The following is a 22559-nucleotide window of genomic DNA, read 5'->3' as shown; positions in this document are numbered from 1 at the left end:
CTCCCTGAAATAAATATATGGTTTTAATATGAGAGACTGGTGCCGTAGGGCTGAACCACCTCTCTGCTCCACAGTTCATCTCATACTGTCCTGTGATCAGAACACCTGGCACAGGTGGCTCGCTGCCTGCAGGCATCTGTTAGAAGAGTCAGAAACGATCTCATCAGGACTTAATACTCAGCCGTACCTCAAGTGCTCAATATTGTATCTGCCTGGTCGCTTTGTTTTTTTGATATCCTTCTATTGAAAGTGTTTTAGACCTTCTTAAGTTTTCAGTTTTGACTCTTATTTGGAGCCAGACTGCAGCCTGTCGGAGTTTCATTTGTAAGTTGATCACAAGCATGCCTTTCCTCATAATCTTGTGCTCCCTGATGAATAAATGTGGGCCTGAAATCAATAGGCTTATGGAATGTTATGAGGTATAAGAAGAGAAGTGTGGCAGCTCCTGTATCCGTGCAGCAGGATGAGATGTTACACATACAGTGAAGAGCAGCACAGATCTCTGGAGCTCAGCTGAGCCACAGGTGTGTAGAGGAAAGAGTCAAATAGCTGTTTGGAGCATGTAATCCTTCCTGTTTCCTGTGAGGGGAGGAATGAGCATCTGAAGGCAAGGCTCAACTCTAAGGATTTTTAACCAGTCGGGCCAGTGGTTAAAATTTTTACTTGCCCTGCCAATATTTTCACTCGCCCTGCCACACACACACACACACACACACAAATAGTTTCTGTTATCATTGTTTTTGACCCATGTTATCTTTTATTCTTATAAATAATCTTATGACACCAAAATTTAAGATACCAATTAAATTTTAATTCTCAATTCTAATTTCGATACCAGAGCAAAAACTACTAGCCTATTAAATATAAAGTTGAAACACTATTAAAGTTAAGTGAACAGTCAGTAAATAAGAACAAATTAACAAATTACAAGCAATAGCACAATATTTAGAATAGATACAAATGAAATGTTGATTTATTAGAAGCATGAGAACGCAAATTCACTCTCTGACAGCAGGTGGCGCTTATGGAACAGCAATAAGAAGGTGCAGAAAGTACTTTAATTCGGGGCTTGCCAGTTGTCAAAGACGCGTCTCTAAATGTATGCACATTATACAGCTTGTGAGTACTTAGTGTAGTTATCTTTCACGTCTTGCATGAATGCCTTAAAATCCCTTGAATTTTTAAATTAGCATAAACATAGCATAAAGACGAATAAACTCGGTGTTCGCGAGCTGTCTGAAACGCACCTCTGTGTGTGGGAAGCCAAACACACCGAAATTGTGTTAATTATGAAAGATAATAAGCAAAAGAAATGTAATAACTTAATACTGATCTTCATCGTTATGTGCTGGGAAAATGCATGAAATTAAAGTAAAGAAGAGAGCACACGCTGCGGCTTGTGTGCACTATTCAGGTGTGTGTCAGACAGCAAGACGAGACGGCAAAGAGTTGTTTTCTGCAACTTATTGCACTTAATAACTCTTTTTAATGGCGAGGAATTCTCTGTATTCTGTGTGTCGACCTATAACTTTGACCTTTTGGAACGTTTTGATTGAAGAAGCCTATTATTAAAATGATTCAGATATGCATATCGCGATATTTATATTTGCGATATTTCGATAATTTCGATATATCTTGCAGCCCTGGTATAATGCCCTGGTAACTCTTTTGAATATAATGAAGCTCCATAAAAGTAGTTTTTCTTAGTCTTCCGTAGCTGTTGGCTTTGATTGATCTTTTCATTATTTTACAAAAACCTCTTAATGATTCATCCATATTTTAAGTGCTTAGTGCTTCATGTGCCTGGACTAATATCCAGTGCACTTGAGGAAAGAGCCTTGAGGGTTCACCAGAACTGTTTTTAGATCATCATGTCTGATGCATTCAGGTTTAATTTGTTAAATTGATCTTGAGCCTGTCTGTCGCTCTGTCTGTCTCAGACAGTCTCCTAGGCTCCTTGAAGATATGAGGTTATGAGATCAATAGATGCAAGTGGAGAAGTGCTGGGAAAGGATGATCAGCCCCACACCTTCCCTTTACATTTGTTTAAAGTGCCGTGCCCTGATGCTCAGTCTGCATCTCAGTTTTTTTTCTTTTTTCTCATGTGCATCTGTTTCTCTTCACAGAAAGAGCTGTGCAACATGATCCTGGATTGTTGTGCCCAGCAAAGAACATATGAGAAGTTCTTTGGCCTCCTTGCTGGGGTGAGTCTGTCTTTCACTCTTTGACTCTTATGCTGCTTTCAAGTTATATTGAGATACCATGAGAACCAGAGAATTGAGAACCATAATTATGTGATAAAATCTTTTTTATATTTTGTTTTAATGATTTATACATATAAAAAATGTCATTTTTAATTTAGTTTTAATGTTTTGTTTTTGTTTATTATTAATTTATACTTTGTTTTTTGTATTTTTTGAGTTTTTTATTTTATATCTTTTTTATTTATTTTCATTTTTTTACTGTAGGTTAATTTTTTGTTTATTGATAGATTTTTTTTTATATTTTATTTATTACCATAATTTTTTTTATTTTAGTTTGTAATTTTATCATAAGATAATTTTTATTGTTTACTTTAGTTCTTTTTTTTTTAAATCATGGTTTATTTTTTTCTCTCTCTCTCTCTCTCTCTCTCTCTATAATATATATATATAATATATATATATATAATATATATATATATATATATATATATATATATATATAATATATATATCTATATATATATATATATATATATTCCAACAGGACATAAGGGATCATTATTCTCTCTCTAAATTTATGAATATTTAAAGTGACAGACACCTCTTTGGGAATATTGGTGCAAGATTGTTTTTATTTCATCTGGTATTTTCATCTTTTATGTAGAGGTTTTGCCTGCTGAAGAAAGATTACATGGAGAGTTTTGAGGCCATCTTCCAGGAACAGTATGAAACCATCCACCGGCTTGAAACCAACAAACTGCGTAATGTTTCTCGAATGTTTGCTCATCTCCTCTACACAGACTCCATTCCATGGAGTGTGAGTTACTTTTATCACTTCTTTCTTTACGTTCACCACATCGACATTTAGACATGGCTAATAAACAAATGCGTCCTGTAAGCTGTAATTACATTTTAGACGACAACACATCAGTATAGCCAGACACTTACGGTTTTTTTTTTTTTTTTTTTTTTTTTTTTTTACTCAGGTCCTTGAATGTGTTAAAATGAGTGAAGACACAACGACGTCCTCCAGTCGAATCTTTGTGAAGATATTGTTCCAGGAACTTTGTGCTTATATGGGTTTGCCAAAACTGAATGAGAGACTGAAGGACATGTAAGTGCTTTTCTTTGTGTATTGTGCTGTTTCGTTTTATAAAATGAATCGATAATTAATAATGGAATCGTTTAATGGACCGTATCGTTTGTTTATTCCTCAGGACTCTTCAGTCTTTCTTCGAGGGTCTTTTCCCACGTGACAACCCAAGGAACACTAGATTTGCCATTAATTTCTTCACATCAATTGGCCTTGGAGGACTTACGTACGTCCCTGTGAAGTCTCTCTTTTTGGGTGGGCTCCAACTATTTAGAAATAATGCTCACTGAACTGTTTTTCCTTTCAGGGATGAGTTGAGAGAACATCTAAAGAACGCTCCTAAGATGATCATGACCCAGAATCAGGACGTTGAGTCATCTGATTCTTCCTCCTCTTCCTCTTCCTCTTCAGACTCCTCATCTTCAGATTCCTCATCTGACAGTGACAGCAGCGACTCAGATTCATCCAGCAACTCAGACTCCTCCTCCAGCAGTGACAGCTCCTCAGGTGTCAAAACCATCTGAATTATCAGTTTAGGTTAAAATCAGTTTGTGTGTTTTTTTTTTCTCCCTCAAATCATCTGTTATGATTGGCTAACTTCCTTTGAAATATTAAAATAACAATTTATGGAATCGTTATGAAAAAGATTAAGTGGAATTAGTTCCATAATAAAATAAAAGCAGGGTAGGTGATTTGGTTCAAAAACATTTGTTGTTACGCTGGTTGAAAGTGTCTTCACGTCCTGTTAGTAATCACTAAGTTAAGTGGTCTAAATGCATTTATATGTATTTATATCGTCTGTGGAAGGTGTAGGACCATAAAATGTTTGTCCAATCATATCCCTCGGTCTGAGGACTACAATATGCTGTCCTACCTGCCTGTCAGTGTATGTATCTGCATAACTTAGTCCACTCTGTTTGGGAAGATATGATATAATCAGCGCATTCCATTACGCTATTGCAGACCGAGCGATAAAGGAAGATGTTATTATTGTAATATTATGTGCTTTGTACTGTAATATAAAAGTAACTTTTTATCTCGGACAAGTGAATAACTGATTTACTTGTCCAAAGGACAAGCACATGTCAAAGCTTAATGTCGAGCCCTGTATAGTGATATGAAAAAATACAGGATTTTTCTCAAGATTAGAAGAATATCTGTATTTGGAAAGAATGATATCGTTCTTGAATGATTCGAGTGATTTTGTTAAGGAGTGTGTCTGAATAGAAAAAAAAATCTGAAACCTGTAGTTTTGCTCTGGTTCACACACACAAAAAAAGTTAGTGTGAACCATCCTTTTGTGGGTTGAATTATTAGGGAACCAAGAATTATTAAGAACCAACCAAAATCTTTTTCAGTAACCATAAAGTGAGTAATAAATACATGTAATAATGAGCTATTTTAATAATAATATAACTATATAGTGCACTGTAAAATGACAGTACTAACATTTACATCTTAATTTCTTCAACCATCAAGCTTTTATACACTTTGAAGCGCAGCACTGTGTTCATTTACACGCAAGCAGCCCATGATACGATGTTTTAGCTGTTTCAGCAGTGAAACCTGCAGAGCATGTGTTAATTTGATGAAATCTCAGCCTTCGCTATATTGTGATATGGATTTTCTTTTGTTATATCATGCAGCCCTACTTAATTCCCAACTTGAACATTCTTTTAATTTGCTCATGATTGTGTTGTCATAACCACGTCTAAAAATCCCATTTTTATGGTTTAGATTGAATGGGAAGATTTGGATTGTTGACGTTACAGTGTGTCTGTAGTACACTAACCTGTTGTATTGAACAAGAGCAGGGCCAGTCCTGTTTTTCATCATAACTTTAAAACCTCGTTAAGTGTGAAAGAAAGTGTGGCCATTGGCCCAGTGCATAATTATTCATGCCGTTCGTGTCTGGACTTGACGTGAGATCTGTTTTGTGTTTGTTTTTCTTCCTTAATTATTCTGCTTATGGAGGGTTTTCCGCCTCCCTTCCTGAGCTCTGATGACTGGTCACTCATCAGCCTGCACTTCAGGATGGAGTGTCCACTTTGTAGATCCCATTAGATAAATTCTTAAATTTTGCCAAAACTGGCTTTCAAATTCTGTTGTTTGTAAATGTCAAGAATTTCCTTTAAATTTCAACTTTTTAGGATCCCTGCAGTCATGAAAACCTTTTGAAGGCATTTTGAAATAGTCATTTGCATATTGTTTCCAGGCTTAGAAACAATATGCAAATTTTTTTAGTCATTAGTTTTGCTTAAAATATTTCCTGTTGAGTACAGTCTGTATAACATGAAAGTCATTGATTAAATGATACAAAGGGCAAAACCCTGATTTATTTAATAGATCGAATTTCCGGGGCTGAAATATCTTCATCCCAGCCAGGAATTGCTCATAACTAATTTCTTTTGAATTACGGAATGATGACAAACACCATTTTAAACACTTCCTCTCCCAATCTGCATGCAAATAGACACTTTTTATGGTTTCAGCATTGTGTAAAACATGATTATAATTAGATTTGAGAACAGGCAGATTCTGACAGAAGTGAGCCGCAGCTATTCGAGTGCAGTAATTTGTTCTCGAGGCTGTTAATGAAGTTACATTTTTAGAAGAGATGTGATGTCAGGCCTCTCGTCTCCTCTGCTACCGTTTAATGAATGTTAATTGATGTTTATCACTGCTTTTCAAGGAAAACATACTTCCCATTCTCTAACAGTTCCCTCAAACGTGCATGAGCAAGTGTATTTATTGCTGCTCATTTTTTCTAGGTGTAAACAAGTAAGTGGTTTGATGCCTCTGTTTTTATAGAAATAGATCAGATTGAGTGCTGCAGGTTCTCAAAATCTCACACACCACTCAAGAATTGCAAAAAATTAGATATCTTTAATTATTAGTTGTTTTGTACTGTCACTGTGTTTTATGTACTTAAAGCAAGCATGAAATTCATCTAAATGCATTGTTACTGGTCTTATTGTGAATGATTTATCCATGTATAGGGTTTTTTTTTTGACTTGTAAATTTGAATCAAATTTTAACTCTAAGTGAAACAACAGACTTCTGTCAAAACAACTAAGCCCACACAAACATTTCTTAAAAACCAACCCAAGTAAAAAAAAAAAAAACAATCTGCTGCAAGGAAAAAAAAAAAAAACATCTGTTGATCATTCAGGTAACAACACAGCATTAAGAATCAAGCGTATGTAAATTTTTGAACCAGGTCATTTTTATAAATTCAACTATTATTTTCTCTTGTGGACTATATTGTAAACCACTTTTATGTGAAATACCTCGGTACTAAAAAAAGAACATGCATTTTGTATGATCCCACTTATTTTGGTAAAATCACATTTTGCAGATGCTGCAATGTTTATGTAAAATTAAAAAAATGTGTCTTAAAAATGCGATGCTCGTGCAAGACGCTGCAAAAGATGTTGGACACAAGCATAACGATCATATGTGTCTGTCTAGCATGTTTTTACATAGAAAAACAATGGAAAAGTAGTGCATTGGAATGAAAAAACGAGTTCTGTGTGAATGGCCCCTAAGGCCAATGCGTATTCACAAAAGTGCAATCGAAACCACAATACTTTTCAATTCCTTTCCCTTTTCATACATTACTGAATGAACTTATCCAAACTGAACATTGTTTTTCTTTTATTTTTGGTTCCTCTGAATACTTACGAAGTTCTTCTCTCCCTTCACAGACTCTGACTCAAGGCGGAAGAAGGCCTCGGGCAAGAAAAAGGACAAGAACAAGGAGAAGAAGAGGTCCAGCAAGGCAGCAAACCAGCGATCTCCTCTGGAGGAGAGGCCCAGCAAGAGACACGAGAACCGGCGGCAAGACGGCAGCAATGAGGACCGCCATGGATCCGACAAACACCACAGAGATTCTCGCCGCCGGGGACATGAGGACGAGTCACCCCCTGCGCGACAACGAGGAGAACCGGAGCGCGGGAGAGGGCTTAAGGACCATCAGGACCATGAAGACCGACAGCCGGATTCACGCAGGCACAAGGACGATGGCAAAAATTCCCGAGCGGACAAGGACAAAGATAGATGCAGAAGCAGAGAGAAGGAGCCTCTGCGGCGGAGCCAGGACAGGTCAAAGTCACGAGAGAGGAGCCGCAAAGATATCGACTCCAGGGACTCGTACAGGAACAGCTTGGAGAGGGTGGACAAAGAGAACAGGCATTCTGACAGATATAAAGAGTCCAGGAGGAAAGATGAGAGGAGCAGGGATAGCTCACCGAGGAGACACAGATAGCCGCCTGAAGGAAGATGGAATAAAATCATGATATTGTACAAATTTTGAGCCGTTCCTCGTTCACGGTCGCTTTCACCCTTGTGCTTTTGCTTAGCCTCTGTGTTATTATACAGTAAAACATGATGATTGTTTTGAGCAGCCATTGAAGGGACTCGTGGAAATGCACCGTACACACACTGATGCTGTGTAATATGTTCCTGAAACAGTTTTAGCGGTTAAACGAGGCTGTGCTCAAATTTTGTATTTTATGTATCCTTGCCCAATGGTATTTTTGCTGTTGTTTTGGAAGTAATTGGGAAAAGCGAGATTAAAGATGACATTTGATATAAATGTAAAACGTTCACTGTGCTTATTAAAGCCTCATTTGATTCAAAACCAGTTAGGAAAAAAAAAGATAAATTGTGATGATTTTGCTAGCAATATAAAGTATATCGTTCAAAAGTTATATTTGATCAAAAATACAGTAAAAACAGTAATTTTGTGAAATAATATAACAATTTTAAATAACAGTCTTCTATTTTAGTACAGTATATTTAAAAAATATAATTGTGAAGCAAAGTGGAATTTTCAGCATCGTTACTCCAGTGTTTAGTGTCATGTGATCTAATGATCAGTCTAATATGCTGATTTGGTGCAATGATGAAAACAGTTGTGCTGCTTAATATTTTTGATATCAAAATTTTAATGTCAGTGCATCCCTATGCAAAAATGGCATGTGCAAATACAATATTTCCAAGGTTGATTCTATTGTCAGTTTTAATTAATCAATTCAAAATTATTAATTTGCAGCACAAAAATAAAATATTGCTTTTTAATGGTAAATATTATATTTCTTATTTATATCTGATGGTTATCAAGAATATCAAGGTATGTATATTTTTCAGTATTTCAGCCAGCCCTAACTGCTCTGATTCTCCTTTTACAGTTAATTTTACAAATTAATTATTTTTGTCTTTTATTATTATTATTTATTAGATTATCTCAGTTTGTAGCTCATGTCAGTGTTGGAGCTTAATAAAGTAACATTTCTGTGGTAAATAATCTGTTCAGTGTTGCGCCTAGTGTAATTCACCAAATCTGATTTCTGTCACATCGCATTTCAGATGCACTGATTTCTTCAGCGTTTCAAGCAGCATGCTGGCATTGGAGATGAAGCTGCTTTGCATTCACTGATTTCTGCTGTGCTGCCCTATAGGATTCACATCTGCCGTGACCTTCAGGGGTAACTGAGCCTAGACTGCATAAGCAAAGCCCTTTTCTTTGTAGCTGATGTTAATGGGATGCAGGACAAGCCCACTGGGATTGTAAAGCAGCGAAACGCATATGAATTAAAAATCATCAATAAAGAGCTGCCAGTCAATTCAGAGAGGAAGGATCCCAGGTTTGCTTAATGATGTACAAAAACATGCTCCGGTCACTTTTCCCCTAAGTATATACGGTAGACTAATATATAATGAATTAATTATACAGTATCATTTGTGTGTGTGTGTGTGTGTGTGTGTGTGTATGTATATATATATATATATATATATATATATGTATACAATATAATGGATGAATAAGATAATTGCATATATCCATATTTTTTATTTATATTATTTAAATATTTATTGCATTAAAATTAAAAAATCACACTCATTCCTCAAATTCAATTTTGTTACATCAATATATAAAAAATATATTGATTTTTTTTCTATAAGCAAAATATAATTTTTTATGTTTCTTTTGATTTTTGAGAGAAACATGACCCTGATGTATTCTTGACAGGTTTGTAAGATTTGTTTGAGTCAGATCTTTTTTAAAAGAATAATAATCAGCATTATGCTCAAGTGGCTCTATGGCATTAATAACTAATGGTTATATATTGTTACATATATCTTGTTTATCATTGTTTTCTGTTCAAGACAGGCTCTTGACTGTATCAGACTACAAGAACTTGATTCTACGAGAGAAGCGGAAGAGCTTGCCCGTTTCATTATCAGTGGAGCAAGAGATAGACCTGTTATTTCCAACTCCTTCGACACCACACTGTCAGAGTCACTTCTGGAAAAGCTCCTTCTCCATCACCAGCATTTCTGCAGGAATTTTGCACTTTGGTATCACAAGACGTTTTTGTAAGCAGACCCCTTCCATTCACAGCTGACTGCCAATTTGTACGCCTGACTCAAGATTCACTTTGCTCCATCTGGTCATTTATTGCAGAACATTTCAGTTTTTGTGCATATATGCATCTGATCTTCTTCTGTTGGTGTCAGTTAAGTCAGCATTTATTCATAAATGCATTATTGTGGTTATTATAGGCTGTGAAATGAGGTGAGATAGTCGAGTACATTCAGAGATGTGGGAATAGCAGCTTTCATCAGAACTGACTCATGAGATAGACTTAATTATCAACATCTGATGCACTTAAGATGGTTGCATCCATGTCTATTAAAGGAATAGTTCACTCAAAAAGATGTACAGGAGATGAGTTTGTTGCTTTAATAGAACAGGATTTGGAGACATTTAGCATTACATCACTTGCTCTCCAATGGATCCTCTGCAGTGAGTCCAAACACCTGATAAAAAAATCACAATAATCCACATGACTCATCCTTATGATGCTTTTTAACTTAAAACCATTGCTTCTGGCTAACATGTGAGTCCTCTATCTATATTGCTTCCAGTTAAAGTCATCTTGTCTGAATCAGGAGAGAAATATGCACAGATCAAGCACTATTTACAAGCAAAAACAGTCCAAGACAGTTCTAAACAAATCTGTTGTCTTAAAACGTCTTGATGGATTTGTTTCTTAACTGATATGCTGGAGTTGTATTTATTACTTGTGGATTATTGTGATGTTTTTATCAGCTTTTTGAACTCTCCTTTTGACGGCACCCATTCACTGCAGAGATCCATTGATAAGTAACTGATGTAATGTTGAATTTCTCCAAATATGATGATGAAACAAACTCGTCTACATTTTGAATGACCTGAGGGTGAGTAAATTGTCAGCAATTTTCTATTTTTGGTTGAACTCTTCCTTTAATGTCTGTGCATGCATGTTTGTATTTAGGATTATTATGGAAAATTTGATTTAGCCTACACCTACCACTCTCATCTGCCTCCTACTGCTACAGACATCCCACTGAAAAATATGGCAGTGCGTTTCATACTCGTGCTGATGTCAGTGTGAAAATGGGCAATACTGTGCCTGAAAAGAAAACAACTCTATGAATGGAAGCTCTGCCCAACATCACCGCAGGAAGTGAATGAACGGGTGGAGTTCAGTGTGGGTGCTTCTTCAAACCCTGTTTTTAAATTCTAAAATAGAATTTTTGTAGATCACTATTACTGTAGCGTGCAATTAGGGGTCTATATGTTCTGGCAGACCGTCTCACCACAGCAGACATCATAAACATTATTCAAACCTTGTTTACTGACATCCAACTTGACTCAAGCTGTCCCCGCTCAAAGAATGAGACTGAGATTTTCCATTCAGTAAAATAGTGCACAATTTTGATAAATTGTTATTTCATATCTGAAACTTTATACATCTAGGACCATTGCTTAAATATGTGTAATCAGGACAATTGTTATGGATGGGCCCGGGATAACATTCCTAGTTGTCCTTCCATGTTATAGCATACATTTTTCTAAACACATCTAGATTATAAATAAAAGCTAAAAATGATTATTATTGTTATTTGGATTTTAGTTATTTGTATTATTTTAAGAAGCATAATTATTTTTGCCCTTGAGAAGCAAAATTATAAACCAACAATGTTTGCTTAACAAATACCTCATTTACAAGAAGAGAAAACTTTTAATTCCAGGGGTGTTTTCTTTTAATTTATTGGCATTTAATTGCAAAATGATTGCTTCCATTCCCATAGGGAAGACTGAGAGGGAGACAGTGAAAGTAGGGCGTACAGGATGTGCTCTCAGGTAGCGCTGCCCCTGAGGTTTCGGGATGAGCATGCGTGATGATTTCTAACGCGAAATTACGAATACTATGGCGAAGTTTCATTCTATGAATATTATTCACGCCGTGCTGACGTCACGTGGCTACCATCCAATAGCGAAGGCTCACTTAGTTAATATTAATGACACCACGCTGACGTTCTAGTTAACTCTCCAATGGCGAAATGTCGGTGGTGAATATTAATTAGTTTAGGTTGACGTTATTTAGTAACCTGCCAATGGCGAAGGTGTGTGTCGTGAGTATTACTCCAGTAACCATCGCCATAGTAGGATTCGTTAACTTCAGTCAGGACGCGGCGCATCGCTTCAGAGTCCGTGTGCGCTGTGCAACCTGCAACACAGAGTGTCGCCAAGTCTGTTCAACTTTACCGGCAAACATAGGCTCTTCAGGTGAGTGAACCTCAGGAGAATTCATCTGCAAATGCGTTTTTGACAGTGTTAATACTGACAACCGCTCAGTCTACCGCAACTTCATTTTAGTGAGTGAAAGACAGCAACCTGAAGCATCAAGCCAGTATTTGATATCTCATGTGTGTGATTTAGGTAGAAATCTCTTTCTTTGACGTTTTTGGAGAGTCTTTCCGTAACCAGAGAGCAACTTTGGCAAACACTTTCACCGTAGGTTAACAGTTACCTGTTCGCACCGCTTTCTAATTCAGCATCAGAGCAGTTGTCATATCTCAGCTGACGCGCTATATTTATTTATTTATTTATTTATTTATGCGACCTAGGTTTTGAAAGCGTTTCTCCGTATAACAGATATTTCTAAGACTGGAAGTGACAGTTCACTCAGAAATCAAGTCTATCATTATTTACTCATCATCATACTGTTCAAAATGATTTAACGTTACTTACTTTTTTTGTTGTTGAAGAATGTAGGTTACAGGTTTTCATAAGACATATGATAGTTTGCCGGACGAACAATTAAAGTTGTTATTCATTGATATTCTTGAACTGCGTCCTTGTCAGTTGAGAAGTAGAATGTCCGTTTGATGAGTTAACGATTCATTTGAATCGAATCTTCTCAATGAATCGCCATTTGATAAAACATATATACTGTAGGATTCGCTAATGAATCAAACTGATCCGGTTCATGAGTTCAACTCGCTGACTCAGTAAACTGTTTTCAACACACACACACACACACACACACACACACACACACACACACACACACACACACACACACACACACACACACACACACACACACACACACATAAATTAAGAACACACAAATAATGATGGTGACCGTGAAATGGAAGTGCATGTACGTCAGTAATATGGGATTGCAGTGAGCCTCTTTCACAGTTTGCTGTCATGTTTTTGCATTTGTCCTTGGATTAAATAATCCTCTCATTTTGTAATTCTACAGTAAGCCTCATAATATATGCAACCTACAGGGCTTTATACTGACTTTAAGCGTTGTGTCTTTAAACAACCTTTGTTTATATATTCATCTGAATGATTGTAAAATTTTTAGAAATGCCATAAATGGCAATACAAAACGAACCATTGAATATGATTGCATGCTGGTTAGAAAATGTTTCATTCATGCATTATTTAAACAAAATTTGCTTAGTTTAATGCAGCCAGAGGCTTTGAAAATTTGCACTTTTATGCCAGTTTCTAAGGTTCATGTGCTCTCATTTTCTTTCTCTCTCTTTGTAATGTGAACATAAGGCAGAAGGTGTGGCTTCTCACATATTCTCCCTGAAGTGTGGTCTACCTGTACATTAATAGAGCACTTAAGTCCTTTCCTCATCAGGACTAATTTGTTCATCAGTGTTGCATCATGCCTTGTAAAGCAAAACACATTGTAGGCTTAAAGCACCTTGGGAAATTGTTTTTTTTTTTAAAACCTTTATTCATAAACACACATTAGTCCACCTTTGTTCTAGGCGTCCTGAAGATAAATGTACCCGCAGTGACAATAAGTAAGTGTTTGCAGGCACAGAATAGTATAGTGCACATGCTTCTTTTCCCCCTTCCTTCTTAACTGCATCCTTCCTTCTGCATTTCATTATTCCCACACATTCTTTCTTCTTGGATGAGTTTCTAGAACATTAAATAAGTCTAAAATATTGTATTATGGAACTCTAATCTATGCATTTTTTGAAAGTAAAGAGCTGTCTAATTCGACTTTGAGATTGTGCTTCAGCTCAGCACAAAATTGTAACCCAGAGCTCTCAGGTGTACACAGGGCTGTTATTATACCTGCTGTCTCCGTCAGAAATATAGGAGCTGGAGAGAACAATCAAAGAGTTTCTTTATTGTATGCCAGTGTTACAGCGTCTCTTTACTGCTATATAATATCTGTGTTAATCACACTCATACATCATGCTGCTTCCCGTTATACAGAAGACCTGTTGTAAGATCCAGAGAGAAAATGCTTATCTGTACAGTATTTAACCTCCTCACCTCCACTAATGGTTATACAAGGTTAACAAGAACATCTTGGAAATTTCATTAATATCTTTAAAGGAAAGACCGGAGTGCTCTGGGGTTATTCAAGGTCAGGAAGAATAACTTGGCAACGTCATAGATTTCCTTAAAGGTGAAGTGTGTCATTTCTGCACCACTAGAAACACTATGGAATTGCAAAAATAAGGTTTGTTTTCGAGCAGTTTTCCCGAATGCTCCTCCTGTCTGTCATTGGTTGGTTTAATAAATATGATGTTACTTCATGCACTGTCACCCATTTGAAAGGAAAGTTAATACCCTGGAGATTTGGTGATGGCATAAGGAAGCAAACTTGTCACCTTTTGGTGAAGTTTGCCATTTTATATCCAAAATAGTACATTTGTGTGAATTGTGTAGATCTGATGAGTTTTTTAAAATTGGGGGGGGGGTGTCAAACTGAAACCAAACTTGGCCCTATCCATTTTTTTTTTATTTATTTCATGTTCCGTGTTTAATTGTGCATGATTCAGGTTACTTATGATAAAATAGGACAAAAACAAACCCTTTTTTATTTTGTGTAATACATTACTCTGCGTCTGAAAAATTGGGAAGTCTTCACCTAACATCATAAATTCCTTGTACTTTTTTTAACCACTCTCCTTTTCTAGCATACTCTACCGATCATAAGGATATGGTCGGTTAAATTATTATTTCTATTTTTTTTTAAAGAAATGAATGCTTTTTACATAGGAAGGAAGCATTAATTTGATCAAAAGTGACATTAAAGACATTTATAATGTTACAAATCATTTATTCATCCAAAAGAAAAAAAAAAAAAAACTAAAAACAAGTTTCACAGTTTTCACAAAAATATTAAGTACAACTGTTCTTCACATTCATAATAAAAAGAAATGTTCCTTGAGCAGCAAATAGCATATTAGTGACACTGGAAACTGGAGTAATGATGCTGAAAATTCAGCTGTTCATCACAGGAATTAATTACATTTAAAAAAAAAAATTTTAAATAGAAAGGCGTTATTTTAAAATGTAAAAATATTTCACAGTATTGCTGTTTTTACTGTGTTTTTGATCAAATAAATGCAGCCTTGGTGAGCATTAGAGAACTCTTTCAAAAACATAAAAAGGTCTTACCCACTTTTTACGATCAAGTCCAGTCCTGCATTTTTTTTTTTTTTTTGAGTATCCTGTTTTGTTTTGTTTTTATTCAGAAATTATCTATTATTATTCATATTATCTCAACAGAACAGGTTGCAAATAGAAACATGTTTTCATTAAATGAAGAACGTATAGTTAGCATGTTGTCATGATAACTGGAAATTGAGTTGCATAGTTCACACACGTACAATTCCAGACAAATGTTTTGTTTCCTCATATCTACCCAGTATTGGTGTCAGACCATACATTGTGCATTACTTACAGTAAACAACTTACGTGGGCCATTCTCAGTAATTTGTTTCATACTCCACATGAATGTTATTGCTTGCCTCAAGTTTTTATTATTATTATTTTTATTTTTACAGACACTGACTCTATTGTGGTTTGATATCTTTTCCGTGTGTTGCACAAAATCCTTGCTGCCATGCCACAATAAAGGCTGATTTTGTGGTATAGCTTGTCCCCCTGCAGCTGTGAGATGCCTGTATAGGTGACTAGTAATTAGTCCCATTCTGTCTGCTGTGATTTATGGAGCTCACCATCATGCGTGAATGTGATCCATGAGCCAAAAAGGCAGACGTTCTGCATAAGAGAGCAGGTTATGATTCCATATTTTAGTACAATTATTTAGGTTAATCTAGTACAAACTCAAACCATCAATTGGCCCTTTACATTTTAATGTCTTTATAGTGTATTTTTGTGGCCTTTTTGGTTCTACATTGTTACTGCTATAATAAATGTGTCTATAAGCAATCTTTACAATGTCTAAGGATGACCCAATGCTCTTTCTCAATTTGTTCTCACTCTGTTGTTTGACGTTAAGCCATGTTTTTTGATGCAAATATTTCTACCATGGTAGAAACTGACACGTTTCTGTTGTCACACAGTATAAACCATCATCCCACCGCACCCCAGTAATGTCTATTAACATATGTCTCAGTTGGTCTAATAGTCATTTGTCATTGTAGTGCAATACTACCGAGAGTCTTTTAGCAGCTAAATTATATAAAAACTAATTTGCTGTAAAGGTCACCACTGCTGTGGAGTGACATGAAGTTGTGACATGATGTCTGACGTGACCTAAATTATCATGTATATTACTGTCAATATACACACACGCATGTACGTATACCTTCGTCACTGTGTGCGTAGCTCCTTTGACCTTACATTTATTTTTACTGACGGAAAAGCCCGGGAGGGGGCTGCTGCTCCTGGCTGGGTATGGAATGGGGCAGAAATAAATTGCCTCCACATCTCCTGTGTCTCTGCGGAGTACAACGAATGATAACGTAGCTGGGAAACTAGGATATTGGGAAGGTCAGCTAGTTCTAGTAATTAGCAGGAGGGATGAAAATGGAAGGTGAAAGAGGGAGAGGGGAAAGATTCCTCTGTAAGGGGGTAATGAATCACTCTTACTGTATTTTTACTGACAGGACTGGGGATATTTTTGGGGCTTTTCCACTGCATGGTACGGCACGATACAGTACCTGGTACTTTTTTTAGTACCACCTCGGTTGGGGTTCCAAGTGAACTGTACTGTTACCAAAACGTCACGTGTAAACTCACGTATTGGCTGGAGAGAATCATCGCTTCCTGCGTCACTGAACTTGAATCAGCACAGCCAACGACCGAACGCATTTGAGCGAGCACACCTTTTTTAACAACCAAAAAGTGGAAGTACAGATGTTCCTCTCGTTGATAGCAGAGGAGCGGATCCAGCGAGAGCTTGATGGGGTGACGCGGGATGAAAAATTTTTTTTAGGAGTCGTGGAAATAGACGGTGCAACTATAATGACACGTTAATAATCCTCCCCACACTAAAAACCGATACTAAACTGCAGTGGAAACGCAAACAGTGCCGAGCCGAGTCGTACCACGCAGTGAAAAAGCACCATTTGAGAAACCTAAAAAATCTAATAATTGGGAAGCCTCACAAAATCTGGCAGAATAGACAGCAGCAATATGGCTCTGGATGTAAATGTCTTGTTTATTTTCTCCAGAGAGAAATTTGTTTCAAAGATAACTTATGAACCTTTTAAGACCATCTTGAAACTTCTACAACGAGCAAAAGACCTCAGCAATCAAATCAAGTCAGCCTCCTACACCCTGAAACAACTTATATTGTCTATATGAATGACCGATGTATTGGCCAATAATCCATATTGGCCATTGGGCGATTGTTTAAAAACAGCCGATGATCAGGGCCAATTATTTCCTGGTAATCAAAAGGCAGCGGAAAAGCTTGTCAGACAGCAATTTGCATGAAGAAAAGATTTCTTGTGTTGAATTTAGAGCTTTATAACCTCAGGAAAGTTAGAAACCACGTTCTCTGAATATTTAATTGGCTTTCCCTGTGGCCCCGCCCTGACTTGTCTTCTATTCTGCTCTCTAGCACCTGTGCGGATGTCCCTGTGTATCTTTCTTTTAACATACATTAAGCTCCTCTGATTTGCTTGCATATTTTTTTTATTTTGTTCTTGCATTCATAGTCAAATGCTGAGCTATGGGGTCCCATCGAGCTGATGCTAAGTTGTCAAGTTCCTGCTTGTTAAAGCCCCAGTTTGTCATGTGCGTTTATATTTGTAATGTAGCTGTGAGAAATCACACTGCATGCCGATGACAAGGGACGGATGCGATGGGTGTTGTGAAAGAGAGCAGCACAGGGACTGAGACGACATTACGTTTCCAAAAGAGAGGCAAACATTTACAGTGTCTTTTGCATTATGAAATACTGCTCAACACACATGTGAATTGACAAGCTCACTGGCAGATTTTACATGGCAGATCCATAATAGATCATTTCTATCATATCTTTACTGCAAAAGTCCTATGGATGTTGTAAAACATATGTATTGGACAGAGAAACCGGATACTCACTGAGGAAAAAAATGCAGGCTTTTTATGACTTTTTTTTTTTATAAAAAAATAAAATAATAGAAAGTTGAAGTCTAAAGAGTAAAGGAGTCAGCAATTTCAAACGATCCCTCTGTGGCATCCAGTTAGATTCTCCTCAGCAACACACCTAAAACTGTTACTCTGCATCAGCAAAATGAGGTGCAGTTTTCTTACTGTGGTGCACACAGAAATCAATTAACACTCCTAGTCGTACCTCTTTGACTGACAGTAACTGAATTCATTCAAACAGTTCATACTGCACTTAAACTCTTGATGTCAGTGCTAATGATGTCCGTGCTTGTGAAGTCACCATCTTTTTATATTTTCCCAGTATCTAGGATATGACTCTTGTAACCCTGATGTCAAAATGGCTTACATCAGTAGCTCCTACAGGCCGTGTGATTGGTCCTAGTCTGGAAGCGAGGACAGAGTGGCCAGAAACCACTTTGAGCTTCATAACGGGTGACAAATGCTCAGTCCTACTGTTTAGTTGTGTTCTGATTCACAGGGTCCCTACACAGCATTCTCTACTCCTTATATACTGAGCAGAGGATATCTGTGTAAGTTTACTTCAGCTGACAACATATTTGTACAGTGTGAAGTCAAAATTGTATTCTTTCTTTTCTAAATTTAAAGAAAGTAGTACAGTTAAGTGCTCAGTCTGCATCCACTAATTCAGTTCGGCTCTAATCAGGTTGCACACAGCCACTGCCTCTTAAAACTCTTGGCTCAACTGGGCTTTCACTGATCTCCTTTTTATTGGCTGCTGGCACGAGGTGTCTGTCCTCACTTAGACTTCTAGGTTCTTTAGATTTCCCATCAATCAACTATGGTTAGTGGGATGGAACCTTCCTCCCACTGCTAAAATCCAGGTCTGAGTAATGGACCTAATAGAGGAACTGAACTGCAAGAGCTGCCCCAGCTGTAGTGGCTTATTTAGCATCACCTCTGCAAAAATCTGTTAAGAGCCCCTCGTCTCTGTTTATATTTCAACATGTGAAATGTTTAATGATTTAAGTCATGAGTATAGCTTGTGTTGGAATTTCACCAGGTACCTAATCCCAGATAATGGCATGCATGTAACTCAATCAGAGGATCCAGCACCAGACAGACTAGCTGCCCTACACTCTTAAAAATAAAGGTTCTTTAAAGGGATAGTTCACCCACAAATGAAAATTTGATGTTTATCAAATTACCCCCAAGGCATCCAAGATGTAGGTGACTTTGTTTCTTCAGTAGAACACAAACAAAGATTTTTAACACAAACCGGTTTTTTTTTTATTGGTTTTTTTTTAGCTCTGATTCATGCATTGTCCAGACTGTCCTGAGCATGTCCTGAGCACGTTCTCAACAGTGGGCGCAGATCGTAGATTTATAAGATTTATATTCCTTAATTTTGTTTTATTGGGCGGAGACCATTGAGTTGTGTATATGATTGAGTGTGTATATGATATGACTAGTTATTTAAATGCTAAATTATTAAATTAAATTATAATTCAATTATTAAAGTCTCTTTCACACAGAGACATACAGATCATGCATATTTCATATTCAATAGCAGTCTTTTTGTGCTTTAATATTAACAGTCCATATAACAGTTTGGTTTGTTGTACAATCCTGCTTATGATTTATTAGTCCAAATTCCATGAGATTCCCGGGTATAGTGCAAATGTTATTTTTATAACTGGATTCTGAGATTCTGTCCACATTTTCCACATCGCGGAAATCATAGGATCCTAGACACATGCTGCCTTAGAATGTATCCAAATGAAGATATCTTACAATGCAGAAAAATCATGTTACGTGCATGCCCATAATGCCTTAAAATGCTGCCTACGTAGTTTTTAGAAAAGCTGGTGTGTCTTTTTATAGGTCTGCACAGGTGGTATATGCGTATGTGGTTCAGAAAGTGTAAAAAAAAAAAAAAAAAACCCAAAGAAAAAGAGAGAGATAACAGACCTGAAAGTTAGGTAAATATTGATGTAGAATGTAAGCGATATATAATATACGGATGGCGGATTAAAACAGGATCTAGACTTTAATCAGAAAGCGAGGAGTCATTTGTTAAATGTGATTTTGAGGAAGGAAGCAGCTTGCGGATCAGATGAGCCCAGGGACGGTTTGGCTCAGTGACAGATGGGAATCATTAGGGCTCCTCTAATCCTTTCAACATTGACACCAGAGTGTGAGAGAGGTAACTCACACCCACAGCGCCTGAAACCAATGCACAAAGCAGAAGACCTTACGTAGAATATCTCTTAAAGCTACTGAAGGAGCAGAACTGATGCATGGGTCAATGACCTGCTCTGTTTGAATAGAGAGCATTCAGTGCAGCTTTTATACACACTCTGTAGGCAGAGTAAATGCAATTCTATCAAGGGGTCTATCAAGTTTGGTGGTTAGCATGACCCAGTTAGCACCTGCTGGTAGAGGTTGTAACTGCACCTTAAGGTGGTCGAAAAACATTGTCTTCATTAAATGCCATTCAAAAGTTATTTAATGTTGTTTTATTGATTGCTGTTGATTGCATGACATTTTTTTAGGCTATACTTTTCCTTGTTTGCTGTCTTTAATGTCACAGAGCAGAATTCTCACTACTGAAGGGTTTGTGATGATGCACATTCTTGTTATGATGCCATTAGCTATAGGACGTCATATTCTAACCCAATCTCATGAAAGTGTGTATAAATAGTATGCCAAATAAAAACGAAAACTCGTGGTATTGATACGCAAAAAAAAGACTTTGGCCTGTATATGCTACACGATGGGTAGGTTTAGGGTTGTGGGGTTGATGTGTATCATATGTACACGAAACCTGCATATCATATGCACGCCAACAAATTTTGTATCATATGCACGTGAAAACTGCATGTTATATGCACCCCAAACACATGTGTACCATATGCACGCCAAAGTCCATTTTTTGCGTATCAATACCACAAGTTTTCATTTTTATTTGGCGTACTATTTATATACATTTTCATGAGACTGGGCTCCATATTCCTGTGGTTACAGATTGATTAGTCTTAGTTATACAAAATTAAGGACTGGTTTCTTTTTAATTCATTAACTGGAATTTGAATTTGTCGCACTCTATAGGAAGTTGAATTTTGTCATTCTATTGTTTCTGTAAATTCTACAAATTCTATCTATCTTTCCATAGTTTTCTATCTTTCCATGTCTTTCATTTTGTCTGTCTGTCATTCTGTCTGCCTGCCTGTCTATTGCTCTTGTCTTCCTTTCTATCATTCTGCCTGTCTTTTGTATCATTCTTTGTCGTTCTGACTGCCTGTTGTTCTGTCTTCCTGTCATTCTGTCTGTCTGTCTGTCTGTCTGCCTGTCTGTCATTCTGTCTGTCTGCCTGTCTTTTTATCATTCTGTCTGTCATTCTGTCTGTTTATTGCTAAATCTATCTGTCATTCTATCTATCATTACATTGTTCTATCTATCATATCTTTATTTAAATTGCAATTCTGTACTCTGTTTGTTACCTCAATTCAAATTCAACTGAAGGTTGCCATTGTTATGAACGGTAATGTTAATGGATAGTATCTCCAGGTATTGTAGACCTTCTTGATTACTACTTACAGAGGAAGCCCTTGATATGATCAGCCGCATTAGCTTCTGGACTGACCCTGGGCTGCACCTCACTGGACCACTTCTCTCTCACTGTCAGGTGTAAGTGGGTGATGTAAGGGGCTGCTTGTTCATTTTTAACCATAGCAGTTGAGGCTACTTTACCACCCTTCCTGATATTTCTTTTGTAGTTTAAGATATAATTTCATTTATGAATTTTTGCTGAAAAGAAGGGGCCATACTGATTCATTTTCCCACTCCTTGGATGCCATTCACATTAATTAAATTTTTCATGAGGCATCATCATTCCGCTGGAGGGATTTTACTACTGTAAGATATTTTATGAATGCAAGTAAAGAATGAAATGCATTTGAATTCTTTTATTTATCATCTGCCATGCTTATTTTTTTATGTGGAGTCCCATGTTCATTCATTCTTGGAACATGAAGCTTAAAGATTATCTGTCCGGTGAGGATGCAAGTCATTTAGATTAGGAGTAATCTGATTGCATAGTAGGTACAAATTATAGCATAAAGGGCCACACAAGTAGGGTAACAGCCGGCCTTTGTAAGCACCATCTCTCAGATGATTGGTCAGTGATGGATTACTAACTCGGAGATAATTATGTGAGTAAATCCCAAATCCTGAAGACACAGCAGCTGTATGGACAAACATGGCCTTTTTTGTGTGCTGTTGTGATATTGTAAATACTCCCAGCCCTTTTTCTCATCTCCCTCTGTGTGGTATGATTGTAAATTGGTTATGACTGCTAATCCAGTTGCTTTTTCAGTACACAAATATGAATGCTATTGAACTATAGTTCATCCTATAATTAAATGCCTTATGACCCCCTGGTAAAATACCACAGAAACAAAGTTGAGGGGATTGGCCATGTGTTAACCGAGATATATCTACTTACCTACCTACCTACTTGATCTATCTGCAATGTTAGTAATTGTGTAACCAAATTAAGGTTCAAATT

General features: G+C 36.9%; 2 protein-coding genes across 3 annotated transcripts in view; both read left to right on the top strand.

The window, feature by feature from the left end:
* The window catches only part of LOC109063946 (pre-mRNA-splicing factor CWC22 homolog), a 39075-nt gene extending 31174 nt beyond the window's left edge, over window positions 1–7901 (top strand). Inside the window, exons 16-21 of the mRNA XM_042764200.1 lie at window positions 2127–2204; window positions 2869–3021; window positions 3191–3318; window positions 3422–3523; window positions 3605–3804; window positions 7005–7901. Of these exons, the coding sequence (XP_042620134.1) occupies window positions 2127–2204; window positions 2869–3021; window positions 3191–3318; window positions 3422–3523; window positions 3605–3804; window positions 7005–7564 (1221 nt within the window). The 3' untranslated portion in view covers window positions 7565–7901. The remainder of the gene's footprint in view (window positions 1–2126; window positions 2205–2868; window positions 3022–3190; window positions 3319–3421; window positions 3524–3604; window positions 3805–7004) is intronic.
* Window positions 7902–11730: 3829 nt separating this feature from the next.
* The window catches only part of LOC109105329 (zinc finger protein 385B-like), a 117327-nt gene continuing 106498 nt past the window's right edge, over window positions 11731–22559 (top strand). For both annotated transcript variants that reach the window (XM_042764197.1, XM_042764195.1), the window contains exon 1: window positions 11731–11917. In XM_042764197.1, the coding sequence (XP_042620131.1) occupies window positions 11746–11917 (172 nt within the window). In that variant the 5' untranslated portion in view covers window positions 11731–11745. The remainder of the gene's footprint in view (window positions 11918–22559) is intronic.

This window comes from Cyprinus carpio, chromosome A9, assembly GCF_018340385.1.
Source record: "Cyprinus carpio isolate SPL01 chromosome A9, ASM1834038v1, whole genome shotgun sequence".
Classification (NCBI taxonomy): Eukaryota; Metazoa; Chordata; class Actinopteri; order Cypriniformes; family Cyprinidae; genus Cyprinus; species Cyprinus carpio.
The sequence above is the reverse complement of the archived record's forward strand: the minus strand, read 5'-3'. Positions and strand labels throughout refer to the sequence as shown.